The sequence below is a fragment of the Manis pentadactyla genome, chromosome 6 (assembly GCF_030020395.1).
Source record: "Manis pentadactyla isolate mManPen7 chromosome 6, mManPen7.hap1, whole genome shotgun sequence".
Classification (NCBI taxonomy): domain Eukaryota; kingdom Metazoa; phylum Chordata; class Mammalia; order Pholidota; family Manidae; genus Manis; species Manis pentadactyla.
Genome location: NC_080024.1, coordinates 35,190,825 through 35,206,812, shown reverse-complemented (window position 1 = coordinate 35,206,812; position 15,988 = coordinate 35,190,825). Strand labels below are relative to the sequence as shown.

Here is a 15,988-nt window from a genome sequence, read left to right as displayed (position 1 = left end):
AATGACTAGTTTGAAGTAGTCTGGTCCCAAAAACAATTCCTAAGTTCCAACATATAATTTCCATTTAGACTTACAAAAGGGGGGTTGGGAGGCTATGTTTTGCCTCACACAGTCCTAGGAAATCCTTTATTATTAGGACAATTGAAGAACTGTGAAAATGAGAAAGATGTCAACACTACAGTAAAAAAGGGCTTGATTACGATTCCAATAAAATGGCTCACTGTTTGTTCTACTGATCTGGGGCAGGACAGACCTCCATGGTAGTAAGGAAAAGATGGGAAGCCATTCAAGTAGTAGGCTTCCAAGACTGCTTTGAATCTTTACACAGAACACCAGGTCTTCTCTCAAGCCATGGTGCCTGCAGTGTTCTCCCAAACAACTCAACATGGATCCAAAGTCATACCGTTTATTACTTACATTGACTTGAATACATCAACAGTGTTAGAAAAATAACACAGAAAGGTATAAACTGTTAAGTTTTGCCTCCAATTATCCAATCAGTATTTACTTATTTAAAAGCTCATTTTTATACAACTGAATTGAGATGTCACCTTTAGTATATATACATGGATACGAATGTAGATAAGTCAGAATAGAAAGTCCAGAAATAGATACAAGTATGTATGAGAATTTATGTGAAAGACTGAGAAAACATAGAAAAGTGAAGAAAATAATGTGTTGACACCCCAATATGGGTTTCTTCTCTTTGGGTAGCTTATCTTTGAGATATTACACAATTTTTCTTTAAAGTTAAGGTCGCTCTCTTCACTTACTGTTTTATCTCTTTTCATTTTCTTAGAAGGCGTTTCTTTGCAAACAGGAGCTGAAACTACTCTATTCTGAGGTTGACTCTTTTGGCTGAATTCGTTAGTGCCTTCTTCATATTCTTGTGCAACCTCTTCATCATCCTCTGAGTGGGAAGCAGAATATTCACTTTCACTGTCAGAAGGAGACCTTGAAACTGTGGGAGGGAAAAGCAATAGGGAAAATTTGACAGTCTAACATAAGAGCCATTGTGGGATAAGGGAAAGAGCATGGTCTTTGAGGTAAGAGAAATGACTTCTGGTTTTGTCACTATTTGTAGATAATCTCAACGGAGCTAGTTAGTTACATGTTTTCTGAGCACCAGTTTCCTACTGCCTAGTTTAATGAACTATTGTGGCGATTACACCGAAATGTATGTGAAGCAACTAACAATGCGTGACCATAGGAACTGTGGCAGAAACTGTCAGTCATCCCGATTAACATTTTCTTCCCTTTTTCCTTACTAAGAGAACTCCAATGTGCCCCACTCTAAAGGATAATCACCATATCATCTTTTCCTTTTCCCATACTTGCTTTCCCAGCCTCCTCTGCAATTAGAGTTGGTTATGGAAGCTTTTGACTAATGAAACTTGAAGGGAAATTTCCTGAAGATTCTGGGAAATTTTTATTGCTTATGGAAGGAAAACCCCTTATTTATACCCATAGCTTAAAGCCATGGAAGCCATTTCACATGAAGTATTAAACTTAAAGGTGAAAAATGATGGTGGCAAAGAGATGGGAAGGATGTGTGTCTTTCATGACACTATTAAGTCACTACATCAAACGTGGGATTTTTATGAGAGATACTTAAGTGCCTATGGTTTAAGCCACCATTATAGAATTTTCTGTTGCTGCCTACTGAAAATGCCATTGTTAGGATGATAGAAAACTCAATAAATGGTAGCTGTTTTAAGTTCTAATAATACACAGGCAAGCCCGTCCTGGAGTTGATACAAGAACTGTATTTTTAAATAAACCATAGCCACCTCCGCCACTCCCCAGAAATAATAAAGCTACTTTTACACTCAACAAAATTAGTATAAAACTATTATAGAAAGTTACCTTCCAAAATATCAGTTTAATAATTTTAACCAAATCAGTGTATTTATTTTGAACAATAGATATATTTCAGAATATCCAGTTAATGTATAGCAAATATAGACACTAAAAGAGAGAGGAAGAGAGAGAAAAAGAAAAAAGGCTTTTGATTTTGTGGGCACAGTTTTGCAGCTTCATATTTGCACTGACTGCTGCCCATGGTAGATACATGGGTTAGCAATAATAGGAGGTACCAGAAATGTCTATCTTTATTTACATGTAATATCATGCATGTACGTATGTATGTTTGGTGGTGATTGATAGGAAAGAGAAAGTTCATCTTCTCTCTAAAAATGATTCTTTTTTGGAGTAAGAAGGAAACACAGGACATGGGACGTACCTGATATACAATAACCATAATAGCATGTATCATCTTTTATTGCTTCAGATATTCAATCATTTAATTTTACCATTTTTTATGCTAATTAAAAATGTAGTATAAACAGTTCTATGAAACCTATACCTTGAAAAGAAATGGCTATAGATAGCATGGATTTGACCATGTTAGCTAGTATTATTGTCAAGGGGTCAACCTCAAGAAAGGAACTGACACCTTTCTCAAATGTAAAGGTCAAGAAGTCATTTGCTCCAAAATTAAATATTTAAAAATCTAAAGCTGTTTTTAATTTTCCAGAAGGTAGGACCCATGTCTGTTTACTTGGCTTTGTGTAATATTCAGTACAACTATAAATATTTAAAATTATTTTATCATAAAACTTCTAAAAAAAAATCAATAGAACCGTTTCCAAAAATGTCTCAAAACAAACAGGCATGTTATTTCATTGGAGACATTTTAACTAACCTCAATACCCATTTACTATAACGTAAAAAGTATAGTGCTTAGTACTGAAGTTAAAAATATTAAGATATAGTCCTTGCTTCTAAGGAATCTACCAGTTTAGTTTAGGACATGAACATATGCTTTCTTTCAGTTAATCTCAAAACAACTCTGGGGCTGGCATGATTATCCCCATTTTGCAAATGAAAAAACTGATGCATTAAGAGATGCCTGTTAGTGGCACACCAAAGGTAAAAAGCAAGCAGTCCAAGTCTAGGACCTGTGTACTTAGCCATTACTGCCTCTTGTTTGGATGCTTTTTAAAATGAAAACTCAGTGTAAAAAGAAATACATACCTATTAATCTTTTCCTTAGGCCATGAGATGCTGTTGACAGAAATTCATTTTGATCATTGTTCTGTTTAAAAATAAAAGAGCAGTACAGTTTAAATGTCAAATAATAACAATGACATGAAAATTAATAACAGGTCTGAGTGAAAGAGGCTAGAAAAGAAAAAAAAGATTTTGTTATCAGTAGATCACATTACAAATAGATGAGCCTAGTTCCTAGAACTAGAGGACAATCACAAATTGGTTGGAGGAAAAAAATAAGGTATAAAAACAAAAATGATACAATTTCCAAAGAATTCCTAGAGTGATTCTATAAGTTGTATTCCAGACATCTGTATAGTTATGTATGTATTATTATTTTATATTTTTTATTATATTTTATATTTTTATTATAATCTTTTATTATTATGTAAAGAAAAAATGTAAGTACATCATTCTTTTGAACCACTTTTCACCCATAAGATTAGCAGAGTATTTTTTTTTTAAAAAAGGTAATATCCAAGGGTGAACAAGCAAGGAAATGGGTACTCCTGTGCATATACAGCAATAGGCCACTTAATGTGCTAGAAACTAACTGGTATAAAGTATTACATTCTGTAAGAGGAGAAACAGAGATTTATACTTTATTACATTCTGTTAGAGGAGAAACAGAGATTTATACTTTTTACTTCTGTATTTTTCAATTTCTTAAACATTTTACAGAAGCATAAATTTTCTTTACCTCACAGACTATAATACTTTAAGACCAGTAAATTTCTAGCATGTTAAAATGGCCACTGTTGTATACATGTTTTTAATGGTACTAATAAAAAAGATAAACTACCCTGTATGAAAATAATAACAAAAAATTTACGTTTGTTGTCTTGTGATAGGTCATTGGTGCTAGTTCCAAATACTAATAAATTCTGATTTGGGATATTAAGAATATGTAATATAATAATTGAGCTGGTCCCAATGGGTTTATAAAGCACATCACATTGTCTGAAACTTTTTTGATCCAGATCCTTAACAGTTTTTTTTACATTTTTTAATACACACTATGATCTATGTGTGTATATAGACAGACCTCAGAGATACTCCAGTTCAGACCACTGCAATAAAGCAAATACTGCAATATAGAGAGTCAAATGAATTTGCTGGTTTCCAAGTGCTTATATAAGTTATACTCACACTATACTGCAGTCTACAAAGTGTGCAATTGCACTATGTCTAAAAAAATACACATTAAAAATACTTTATTGCTAAAATACGCTAACCATCATTGGAGCTTTCGGTAAGTCTTCATTTTTTGGCTGGTTCCCATGCTGACTGATCAGGGTGGTGGTTGCTAAAGGCTGGGGTGGCTGTGACAATTCCTTAAAATATGACAATGATAAAGTCTGATCGACTGACTCTTCCTTTCATGAACAATTTCTCAGTAGCATGTGATGCTGCTTGATTCCATTTTACTCACAGAACTTCTTTCAAAATTGGAGTCAATCCTCTCACATCCTGCCTTTACTTATCAACTCAGCTGATGTATTTTTTTGTTGTCATTTCAACAGTCTTCATAGTATCTTCACCAGAAGTAGATTCTGTGTCAAGAAACCACATTTTTGCTCATCCATATAAGCAACAACTCATCTGTTAGTCTGACCACGAGATGTAGCAGTTCAGTCACATATTCAGGCTCCACTTCTAATTCTAGTTCTCCTGCCGTTTCCACCATATCTGCAGTGATTTCCTCCACAGAAGTCTTGAATTCCTCAAAGTCACCCATGAGGGCTAGAAACAAGTTCCAAACTCCTGTTAATATTGGTATTTTGATTCTTTCCCAGGAATCATGAATTTCTTAAGGCATCTGAAATGGTGACTCCTTCCAGAAGGTTTTCAATCGGCTTTGTCCAGATCCATCTGAAGGATCACTATTGATTGTAGCTACAGCTTCATGAAATGTAATTCTTAAATAATAGGACTTGAAAGTCAAAATGTCTCCTTGATCCATGGGCTGCAGAACAGATCTTGTGTTAGCAGGCACGAAAACATTAATCTCATTGTGCGTCTCCCTCAGTGCTCATAGGTGACCAGGCGCATTGTCAATGAGCAATAATATTCTGAAAGGCATCTTTATTCTGAGCAATGTCTCAACAGTGGGCTTAACATATTCAGTAAACCATGTCATAAACAGATGTGCTGTCATCCAAACTTTGTTTTACCATGTATAGAGAGAGCACAGACAAAGTTGATTTAGCATAATTCTTAAGGGCCCCAGAATTTTTGGAATGGCCAATGAGCCTTGGCATCAACTTTAAGTCATGAGCTGCATTAGCCCCTAACAAGAGTCAGCTTGTCCTTTCAAGTTTTGAATCCAGGCACTGACTTGTCCTAAGAAAGTCCTAGATGGTATCTTCCAAAGAAGACTGTTTCATCTGTATTGAAAATCTGTTGTTTAGTATAACCATCCTCATTAATGATCTTAGCTAGATCCTCCGGGTAACTTGCTGCAGCTTTAACATGCATCAGCACTTGCTACTTCACCTTGCACTTCTATGTTATGTAGGTGGCTTCTTCCCTTAAACCGCATGAACCAATCTCCACTAGCTTCAGACCTTTTTCAGCAGCTTCCTCACCTCTCACAGCCTTCATAGAATCGAGGAGTTAGAACCTTGCTCTGGATTAGGCTTTGGCTTAGGGGAATGTTGTCGCTGGTTTTATCATCTGTCCAGACCACTAAAACTTTCCCATATGAGGAGTAAAGCTGTTTTGCTTATCATTCATGTGTTCACGGGATTAGAACTTCTAATTTCCTTCAAAAACTTTTCCTTTACATTCACAAATGGCTAAGTGTTTGGCATAGTTACCAACATACCTTCTTCACTAAGCTTAATCATTTCTAGCTCTTGATTTCAGGTAAGAGATGTGTGACTCTTCTTTCACTTGAGCACCTAGAGGCCACTGTAGGGTTATTAACTGGCCTAAATACAGTGCCTTTTTAGGGAGTAGGGAGGCCCAAGGAGAGGGAGATCGGGGAATGGCCAGTGGGTGGAGCAGTCATTTACACACACATTTATCAATTAAGTTGTCTATCTGATGGGTATGGTTCGTGGTGCCCCAAAGCAATTATAATAGTAATGTCAAAGATCAGTGATCACAGAGTCAGACAACCTGTATCCCCATAACTTAATTATCAGAGAACACCTGTGTCAAGATAACTGTTTCAGAAAATTCTTGCTCAAAAAGATAAGGCTGTAAACTAATAAGTAACTTCACTGTTTGCTACAGAAATTTCTGAAAACTTGTTTATCTTGACAGTTTGTTCATTAAGACAACCTGTTCTCCCATGAGGACAAACAGATTACTCACCAAGGCAAATAGCTGGCCTATCAAACAATAGTTTATTGTGTCCACTAGTCCCAAAATATTATCTAATGAGTTTTGTTTAATAAAGATCAGGTCCCAACTTGACAGATATGCCTTAAGCCCTTTGAGTCCAGATCCCCAAGCCCTATACACATTTTCTTCTGAACTCCCCACTCTAAGAGCACTAAAACTGTCACAATGAGGTTGTCTCTTATTGTGGTAAGTAAAATACCTTTGATTAACAGGTTTTCTGATGGTCCCTTGAGGAACTGACAAGATCCACTAATGTGTTGTGATCCACAACTTGAGAAAAGAACACACATGTATCTAAATTCTTGACTTGATTATGGAAATAAGTTTTATTCTTTTAGAGTGATATAATATACAAGATAAAACACAGGAAAAAAGCATTATTGAAAACAAAGTTTGAGGCTCTGGTATGTCTAATCCCACATCTAGACTTGCCTAACTCAATAGGACATTACTGCACAGGCCATAACCATGGCTCTGAATGTCTACATTCACATTCCTCTAAGGGTTCCTTGAACTTAGCTGTACACAAGTCCAGGTATGTCTAAATCTGTAGCCATCCAGGCCTGAACACACGCACACATACTCATTTTCCTGGACTAATGCATGCCCACCTAGGCTTGTCCACATCCAGGCAGGGCCACTTGACAGGGAAAATGGAAAAAAAAAAAAAATCACAAAAACACAAAGTAGAGTATAAATACTGTTAATTCCTCTCAGCTACCCTGGAATGAATTTACCAAAAACAAGTTAGTTTTTAAATGTAAGTTATAAAATGATAGATTAATGGAGTTAATTTACCTTGGAAACAGTCTGCCAAGAAACAATAGAACATTTTACATAAAAGCAAAGCAAAACAAAATAAAACCCAGAAAATTTCCAGGCCTGCTGTACTAAGTTGAAAATACCCAGGAATAGTTCTGACACAGTAGGGTCCAGCAGACCTGGCTTCATTTTCCAGATTTTCTTCTTCCTAGTTAGGTGAACTTAGATAAGTCAATTTACCTCTCTGAATTTGATATTCTTCATTTGTAAGTTAGGTATTTAAATGGAAAATATCTGTAAATTATAAAGCACTGTAATACTAAGGGTTTCCTTATTTTAGTCAAATGCTTACCTTCAATTCAACTTTGTCTGAAGCAAAATGCCCTAACAAATAAAACAAAAACCATTATTCAGTACAAATGTTTCGATTTTCATCATAGTCCAGTTTCATAAAAAGCAAAGTTGCAGTTTCTACCCAGAAGCCACCACATTATTATTGATTTCTCAATTAACTGCATGTCCTCTATAGGTTGAACTATCACTATTAATTTCATGCTTATACCTATTAGTGACAGCTATGTCCTACATTTCTGTAGTATTTTTATAAAAGAAAAAATGGAGCCCTTTTCATTGTTCATTATTTAAAAGTACACTGTTTAACCTGTTTGGAATGGGTCACTCAAAGAAAACCGCACCAGAATTCTCCATAAACTGTGAAACTTTCAAACCTCAAGGGCTCACTTCAAATAGTTTCTGCCAAGGCAAATCTTCCATGAACATTTTAACCCAAGCAAATAACAAAAGGATTTTAAGACTGTTTCTAATTGGCCCTGTCAATTTGTATGATTTCAACCAGCACAGATATTTTCTCCTTTTATTGATAGCTAAATATGAGTAATACTAAAGCACAGGTTGGGATACTAACTGCATTTTTTTTTTTTTTGAGAGGGCATCTCTCATATTTATTGATCAAATGGTTGTTAACAACAATAAAATTCTGTATAGGGGACTCAATGCACAATCATTAATCAACCCTAAGCCTAGTTCTCAATAGTCTCCAATCTTCTGAAGCATAACGAACAAGTTCTTACATGGTGAACAAATTCTTACATAGTGAATAAGTTCTTACATGGTGAACAGTGCAAGGGCAGTTATCACAGAAACTTTCGGTTTTGATCATGCATTATGAACTATAAACAATCAGGTCAAATATGAATATTCGTTTGATTTTTATACTTGATTTATATGTGAATCCCACATTTCTCCCTTATTATTATTATTATTTTTTTTTTTTTAATAAAATGCCAAAGTGGTAGGTAGATGCAAGATAAAGGTAGAAAACATAGTTTAGTGCTGTAAGAGGGCAAACGTAGATGATCAGGTGTGTGCCTACAGACTAAGTATTACTAACTGCATTTTGTTGAGTGCATTTTCGCAACAGAAAAGAAGAAAATATATACAAACGCATGTAGACAAGGAAAAAAAATAACACACTACATCTTGAAGCAACTATGAAAAATCTCTTCAAAGAATGGAGGTAAAATCTTACCCTTGCTACACTGGGGAGTGTTTATCATAATTTCAGGATCATTCTTCAAAGTGAATGAAACATTTTTTCTTGGTGTTTTTGCTAGTTCTGAATCTGTAAACAGACAAAAGAAATATATAAAAAGCCTTTTGATGTATTACCACCAGATGAAGAGGGGTAGCCTCATTTCACTTATATAAATTAAAAAAAAAAAAAAGAAAAAAAAGAAACCTGCCTGCTAATAGTATCAGAAAGATAAACTAACCCTACCCATACTAAGATTACTACTGCTTTCACATTTATTCACCATGTTCCCAGCATCTTCAAGTTTTCTTTCAATTATCCACAGGTCTCTCAAAACCTATAAATAAAGAGCTAACTTGGACCTTACTGCTTTCTCTATCATACTCTCTCTCTCTCCATTCACAAACTTATACATCTTCCATTTCTTTACAATATAAACTTGAGGCACATCTTTGCTAGGAGTTAAGAAAGGCAGGCCAGAAAGTGGGATCTAAAATCAAGTAAAAGCCATGTATATTTAAAATTATACTTTAAGAGCTCTTAAATCTCCCATAAAATGTGATATATTTTCTTTTTTTGTCTACAACTATATAATACATATAAATAATGTAAAAAAATGTAATAATGCATTGACCAGATGGCCATTTCTTCAACTGTGCAACAGGTGAAATAGGTGGCTTCTGAATAGAAGGAGCCTTCTTATCTTTACCTTTAAAAACATTCTCACACTGTGAAAGGCATACGGGAACTGAGCCTAACTGAAAGAATAGACTTACATTTCCCAAATTAACACATACTGGGACACTGTTCACTGAGAAAAAAGGTATATATTATTTAAATTATCTCCCTCCCTTTTTTTTTTTCAGAGGAGAAAATAGAGTTGAATTTAAGTTAAAGTCATATTTTCCTGATTCAAACTTCTCTTAACCTATTCCACAGAGTTTAATCCTACAGTCTTGAAACTGACCCAAGATACTCATGACAGTCCTCACAAACGCACTTGCTTCTTTTTTAACCTCACTGGTTAAGCTTTTATCATTCACTAGTTTTTAAAATCTTTGAAATCATTCCTCTATCTGGGTCCTATGACATTGTCCTGGTCCCCTGGCTACTGTTGGTAGTTATTCCACCTCTTCTTCACTGTCCACATCCTCCCCAGCATTCTACCTGTAGGCTGTGCCTGAGGCTCAGGTCTTGGCCTTCTCTTTGCACCAGAAAATATACTGTGTTTGGACTAAAGGCCGCTGATTTACAGGACAGCAAAAAAAAAAATTTCACATCAATAAAAAGTCACATAAGTACAAAGTAACTCAGCTGAGATTTTGGTTTTATATTGAAAGAAAATTCTCTATTTGCTTTTAAGTAACTATCAAACTACAAAAGGAGAAAGGAAGAAAAAGAATTGAAGAGGAAAAAGAACAAGAGTCATCCATACATGGCTAATGATTCTAACAATAAAAAATTGGGGCATATATTTTACATGTCTCTAAATTTTTCTAATAATTCATTTGTATTATATTTTACACAAAAGCTGGTCTGCAACATACTGGAAACTTTAAAATAAAACTCCTCCTTGCCTAATGATAGCTTCTCATCAGGCTGTTACGTGATACTATCTAACCAATTTGTTTTCTATTTCCTTAAAGTGATTTATTTCTCCAGGGTAGCTAAACTTCTCACTGTTCTAACTGGTATTTTTGCCTTTGCTCTTTTATTGGCATTTATTTACTCATTCAGGACATATTCTCAGCATTTTACAAAGCCTTCCAATCTAACTCATTTCTAGCCCTATATCTTGGTTAATTTTATTTAATCATCATTTATATTCAGAGTATATGATTTTCTAGCAGATCATAAGTCATTTAAAAATATTAAGGCATTTTATTTTATGATATATTTAGATATAAACACAATCAGCAACAATACTTAATGAGTCAAACTCTTTAAAGAGCATCATAACTAAATGCTGGTCCTAACTAAACACAGATTTTGTAAAGTATGATAAATCTCAAAATTATCCAGAAAACTATCTTTTCATGACTGTATATGTCTATCAATATGATGACATAAATGCACAACATAACAATACTTACGTTTCTTGTAGTGCATAGCCATATAAGACAGATATCACTGTAACTATGTGTATGCTGATTACCCACTTTGAGAACTTCTATTTGATTATTTCTCTGGGGTTGCATTCTTCTTTTCACTATTAATTCTCCTCTTTCTCCAAGGTTCTTTGTCCTGCTTCATTGTCCGATGGTTTCATTTTGGTCTTGGTGTCTATGTGATCTTTCCTGATTAATTATATAAGCATTTCTTCTCTGGTTCTCAGAGCATTCAGTCATTTTTACTAATTGAAAACCTTTTAATTTCTTGATGTGGTTTATAAACATTAAGGAACACATCAATTAATGTAAATTACTGTATGTACCATGTCAGGTTCAAAATTAATGATGTATTTAAAATAACACATTTAAGAAAAACTGAATTTTGCAAATGAGTAAATCATACTGTGTTCAGAAGCACAGGTCTTATAATTATTTCTTGCATGTCCTCTTTCAGTGTCAACTCTTAATGAGTGTACTTTTCACTGGACCTTGAACATTTTCACTGGACCACTGAACATGATCACTGGTTAGAATACATAAAAACATACCACTTAAGAAATATACATTAAGTGTTTTATAATTAGATTATAAGCCCTCTGATAAAACTATTACATTTTACCAGGTAGTTCATTATTATTTCCTTGCTCTTGACTTTTTGGTATTCCCAAACCTTCATGTGATTTTGGACCTCCTTAGTTGTCCAACTGCTTTCTTATTTCCTTCCCTGAAAGCTTTCAAAAGTGATGGCCCCCTTATACTACAAGATCCGAATATACTGCCATCCAAATTTTTAAAAAAGAATTATATTGACAGTTTAACTTTAATGTTGTATGTAATTTATTGTAGTCTAGTTCTCTGGAAATCAGTAATTCATGTGTAATTAGTATAAGAGGCAATTTTGATAAGAAAAATGTTAGAATAGTCCATTCGTAATCATTTTATATAATTAGTTTTTTTCTCTAATACTTTTTCTATATACAGTGTAAAACTCTTACTCAATAAATTCAGAATATTTGTATGCAACTTAAGTCACTCATTTACTGAATACAAATTTGTTAAGAGCCCATGGTAGAAGTTGTGGGAAGTAAACTAAGACAGGATTCCTACTATGAGAAGCTTATAACCTAGCTGAGAACAAAAGACATCTGAGTACTATAAAAAACTATTAACTTTAAGTATGCTTGATAACGTGTGTGTTTGATTAAAATAATACCCCTCATTCTTTTAGGGAATGCAATGGACGACAACTGTGGGGAATGTGATTAAATACACCTTCTTAGAAAAGGTGAATAGTGATTATAGAAATCAGAAAAACAACATACCTAATTTTGGTATCTTTTCAGACTGTTTTCTATTCTGAAAAGAATAAACTTTATTCCCACCATCTGTAGCAGAGCCATTTTTCAAGGATTCTGAAAGAAAGAATGCAACGTGTACTTAGGAAAAATGGGAAAAATTAACAGGAAAAAAATAGAATTTTAACTAAAAACTTAAGATTTGTATCCCTCACTTTCTTAAAGGTTTAACAATAGCTACTTACACATGAAATTAAAAAAAAATGATACTGTGTATATACATTTTTAAATACAGAAAACATGTATTATTCACAGATACACAAAATTCCACTAAAAAACCCCTCTAGACTAGACAGATACACATTCATGAGAGTTGCCCCTGAGGACGGAGGACAGAAGGAACTATTGTTTCCTGCTTGAAGCAAACATACATAAGCACAACTATTACTTGCAGCTGAGATTTAAATAGTTGCTACATGGTAAAAGCTCTTTTACTCTCAATTAAGACCTTTACTTAGTTTCATTCTTCAATTTTCCCTTTAAATAAGAACTGCTACCTATACACACAGTGGATGCTCATGGCCAACAGTCTACCCTCTGGCACAGCAATTCTCAAAGTAGGGGCTGGGGAATCTATGAGGTCCCTGAGGCCCAAACTTTTTAAATATAACACTAAGATATTTGACTTTGTGACTCTCCACTAAGAGTGTATATATAGTGACGTATTCCAGAGACTACATGTCATGTGATGACATCACCACCCCACTGGCTAATGCGATGTGTAAAACAAATATGAAAATACAGCCATCTCCTATTAAGCCATACTTGCAAAGATGAAAGTGATCTGCAAAAATGTAAATCAATGACCTCTTCACTACTTTTTTATTTGGAAATAATTGTTTTTCATCTAAATATATGTAATTTATGTTAACACATATGGGTTTATTATTTATTACAATACAGTGCTAAACTTTTCCAAAGTTGGTGTTCACTCTCCATAGAACTTAAGAGTTCCCACTGATATGTATATGCAGTACCACTTCGTATTATTCAGGCTCCTTAATTGTTGCCAATCTAGTGGGTATAAAAATCAATCTCATGGAGGGAGGTGTTTTAACTTGACTTTTGTTAATCATTAGTGAGGTTGAACATCTCTTCACATTTCTTATTTCCAGAAGAAATATTTTCTCTGTCCTACAACTTGTCTTTTCACTTCTTTATGGTCTCATTTGATAGAAGAACTGAATCTTTTTTTAAATAGGCTTTTAGAGCAGTTTTAGGTTCATAGCCAACTGGAGTGGAAGGAACAGAGATTTCCCATATACCTCCTGTCCCAAAATATGCATAGTCTCCCTCACTATCAACATCCCACACCAGTGGTACATTTGTTACAAGTGATGAACCTACAGTGACACAGCATTATCACAAGGACTCTACAGCTTATGTTAGGGTTCACTGTTGGTATGGTATATTCTATAGGTTTTGACAAAAGTATGATGACAAACACCCAGCATTACAGTGTCATACTTAATAGTTTCACTGCCCTAAAAACCCTGTGTACTCCACCTACTCATTCCTCCCTTCCCCCAACCTTTGGCAACCACTGACCATTGTAAGTCCCCACAGTTTTGCCTTTTCTATTCTAGATCATTGTATAGTAGGCAGCCTTTTTAGATTGCCTTCTTTCACTCAATAAAACACTTAAGGCTCCTCCATATCATTTCACAGCTTGACAGCTTTTTTTTTAGCACTGAGTACTAATTACTTCATTGTATGGATATGACCATTACTTTATCTTTGGTTAATTTCTTAGTTGCTTCTGAGCCTTGGCAATTATGAGCAAAGCTGCTGCAAAAACACCTCTGTGCGGTTTTTAGGTGGATGTAAGTTCTCAATTCATCTGAGTAAATACAAAGGAACACAATTGCTTGGTCATACGGCAAGAATATGTTCAGTTTGCAAGAAACTGCCAAACTGTTTTCTAAAGAGTGGTACTATTTTGCATTCCCACCAACAAATTAGAGTTCCTGTTGCTCTACATTGCTGTTAGCATTTGGAATTGTCAGGGTTTTGAGTTTTGGGTATTCTAATAGATTTGTAAGTGGTAGCTCACTGTTGTTTTAATTTGCAATTCCCTAATGACATACAATGTTGAGCATCTTTTCATATGCTTATCTGCCATCTGTGTATCTTCTCTGATGAGATATCTGGGTCCTCTGCCATTTTTTAATCAGGTCGTTAATTTTCTCATTGTTGAGTGTTAATAGTTCTTTGGATTTGTATTTTGGATAACAGTTCTTTAACAGATACATCTTTTGCAAATATTTTCTCCTAGTCTGTGATTGTCTTATTGTCTTTTGAGAAGTGCTGAATTTTAATTTAGGGTGAATCTGTCAAACTTTTTTTTTTTATTACATGATTACATATTTTTAAAGAAATTCTTCCACAAAGATCAAAACCATACTCTTGTATTTTCTTATAAAAGCATGTGCTATTTGCTTTTCCTATGTAAATCTTTAATTAAGGTAATTACATTATTTATAATGGGAGGTAGGGATCCAATTTCTTTTTTTCAAAAGGATACCCACTTATCCCAATATCATTTATTGACTAGTTCATCCTTAGCTAAGTGATATAAAATGCTGCCTCTATCATTTATCTAGTTTCTATGCATGCATGAGTCTGTTTATGAAGAACTTGTTCCTGTAATCATATAACTTAAATTACTGGCAAACAGAAAATATGAATTTAAAAATATCAAGTAGTTTCTAGGTAAACTAGATTAAATGCTTTAGGGAGATTTTATTAAAGTTAGTAACTAAAACAATTAGTTTCCAATTACGTATGGATAAGAAACCATAAAGATTTAAGAAAAACTGTGAGAAAAATCTAATGGAAAGAAATAAAATCTGAAATATTGTATGATACATCATGGATATGCTATCTAAAAAACACCTCACACCAAAACCAAAGGTGATGTTCTTCAACAAGCTGATCTATGACAAACCTATATTCAAAGACTCTGGTGTATATGATGTATACTCATGCACATATGTGTATGTGTGTACACCCATACATACATGCACACATATGCTTACATGTATGACAAAACATTAGGGTATATAAACTATCTTTATGATTTCCTAGTTGATATTTTGACTGACCAACTAATAATGGTTCTAATCACACTGGCCAAGAGGGCTTTACTGTAATATATATGTAGGACATTTAATACTTCTAAAATTACTCAAAGTACACAACACCAAAAAATTATAAATATGCAGTTCACAGAAGAAACAAAAGTGGCTAATAAATATAAGATAAAATGTTTAATGCTGATGAGGGATCTTAATACTAATTATCTCTTCTTAGAAAGCAATTTGATAATATGTATATCTTATAAAGTTCATACACTTTCTTAGGAGTCTCTTATGGAGAAATAAGGAATCTAAGCAAAGATTTACATCCAAGGGTAATCACTATTGCATTAATTATAAAAATAAAAAATTAGAAAGAATTCACAAGTCTAATAAAGGAAACTATGTATTATTTAGATTAGAATACAATATTAACAGTTTATAAAGTTCTTTTTGTCCAGAGAATAATCTCTAAGAATTTAACAATGTATTAAATTTAAAAAGAAATAATACTACCACTTCATACCCATTAGAATGGGCCTATTACTGAAAAACAGAAAACAAGCGTTGGTAAGAATGCAGAGAAACTGGAACCCTTGTGCACTGTTGGTGGAAATGTAAACTGTTATAGCTGCGGTGAAAAACAATTTGGTGGTCCCTCAAAAATTAAAAATAGCCTCCCCATATGATCCAACAATTCTGCTTCTGGGAATATAGCCAAAAGAATTC

At 34.0% G+C, this 15,988-nt stretch overlaps 1 protein-coding gene across 7 annotated transcripts in view; it reads right to left on the bottom strand.

Annotated features, from left to right (window-relative positions):
- The window catches only part of ORC2 (origin recognition complex subunit 2), a 43,295-nt gene that overhangs the window by 17,573 nt on the left and 9,734 nt on the right, over window positions 1-15,988 (bottom strand). For all 7 annotated transcript variants that reach the window (XM_036928140.2, XM_036928139.2, XM_036928141.2 and 4 more), the window contains 5 exons: window positions 12,150-12,239; window positions 8,714-8,806; window positions 7,517-7,548; window positions 3,037-3,097; window positions 774-961 (listed from right to left, as the gene is read on the bottom strand). In XM_036928140.2, the coding sequence (XP_036784035.2) occupies window positions 774-961; window positions 3,037-3,097; window positions 7,517-7,548; window positions 8,714-8,806; window positions 12,150-12,239 (464 nt within the window). The remainder of the gene's footprint in view (window positions 1-773; window positions 962-3,036; window positions 3,098-7,516; window positions 7,549-8,713; window positions 8,807-12,149; window positions 12,240-15,988) is intronic.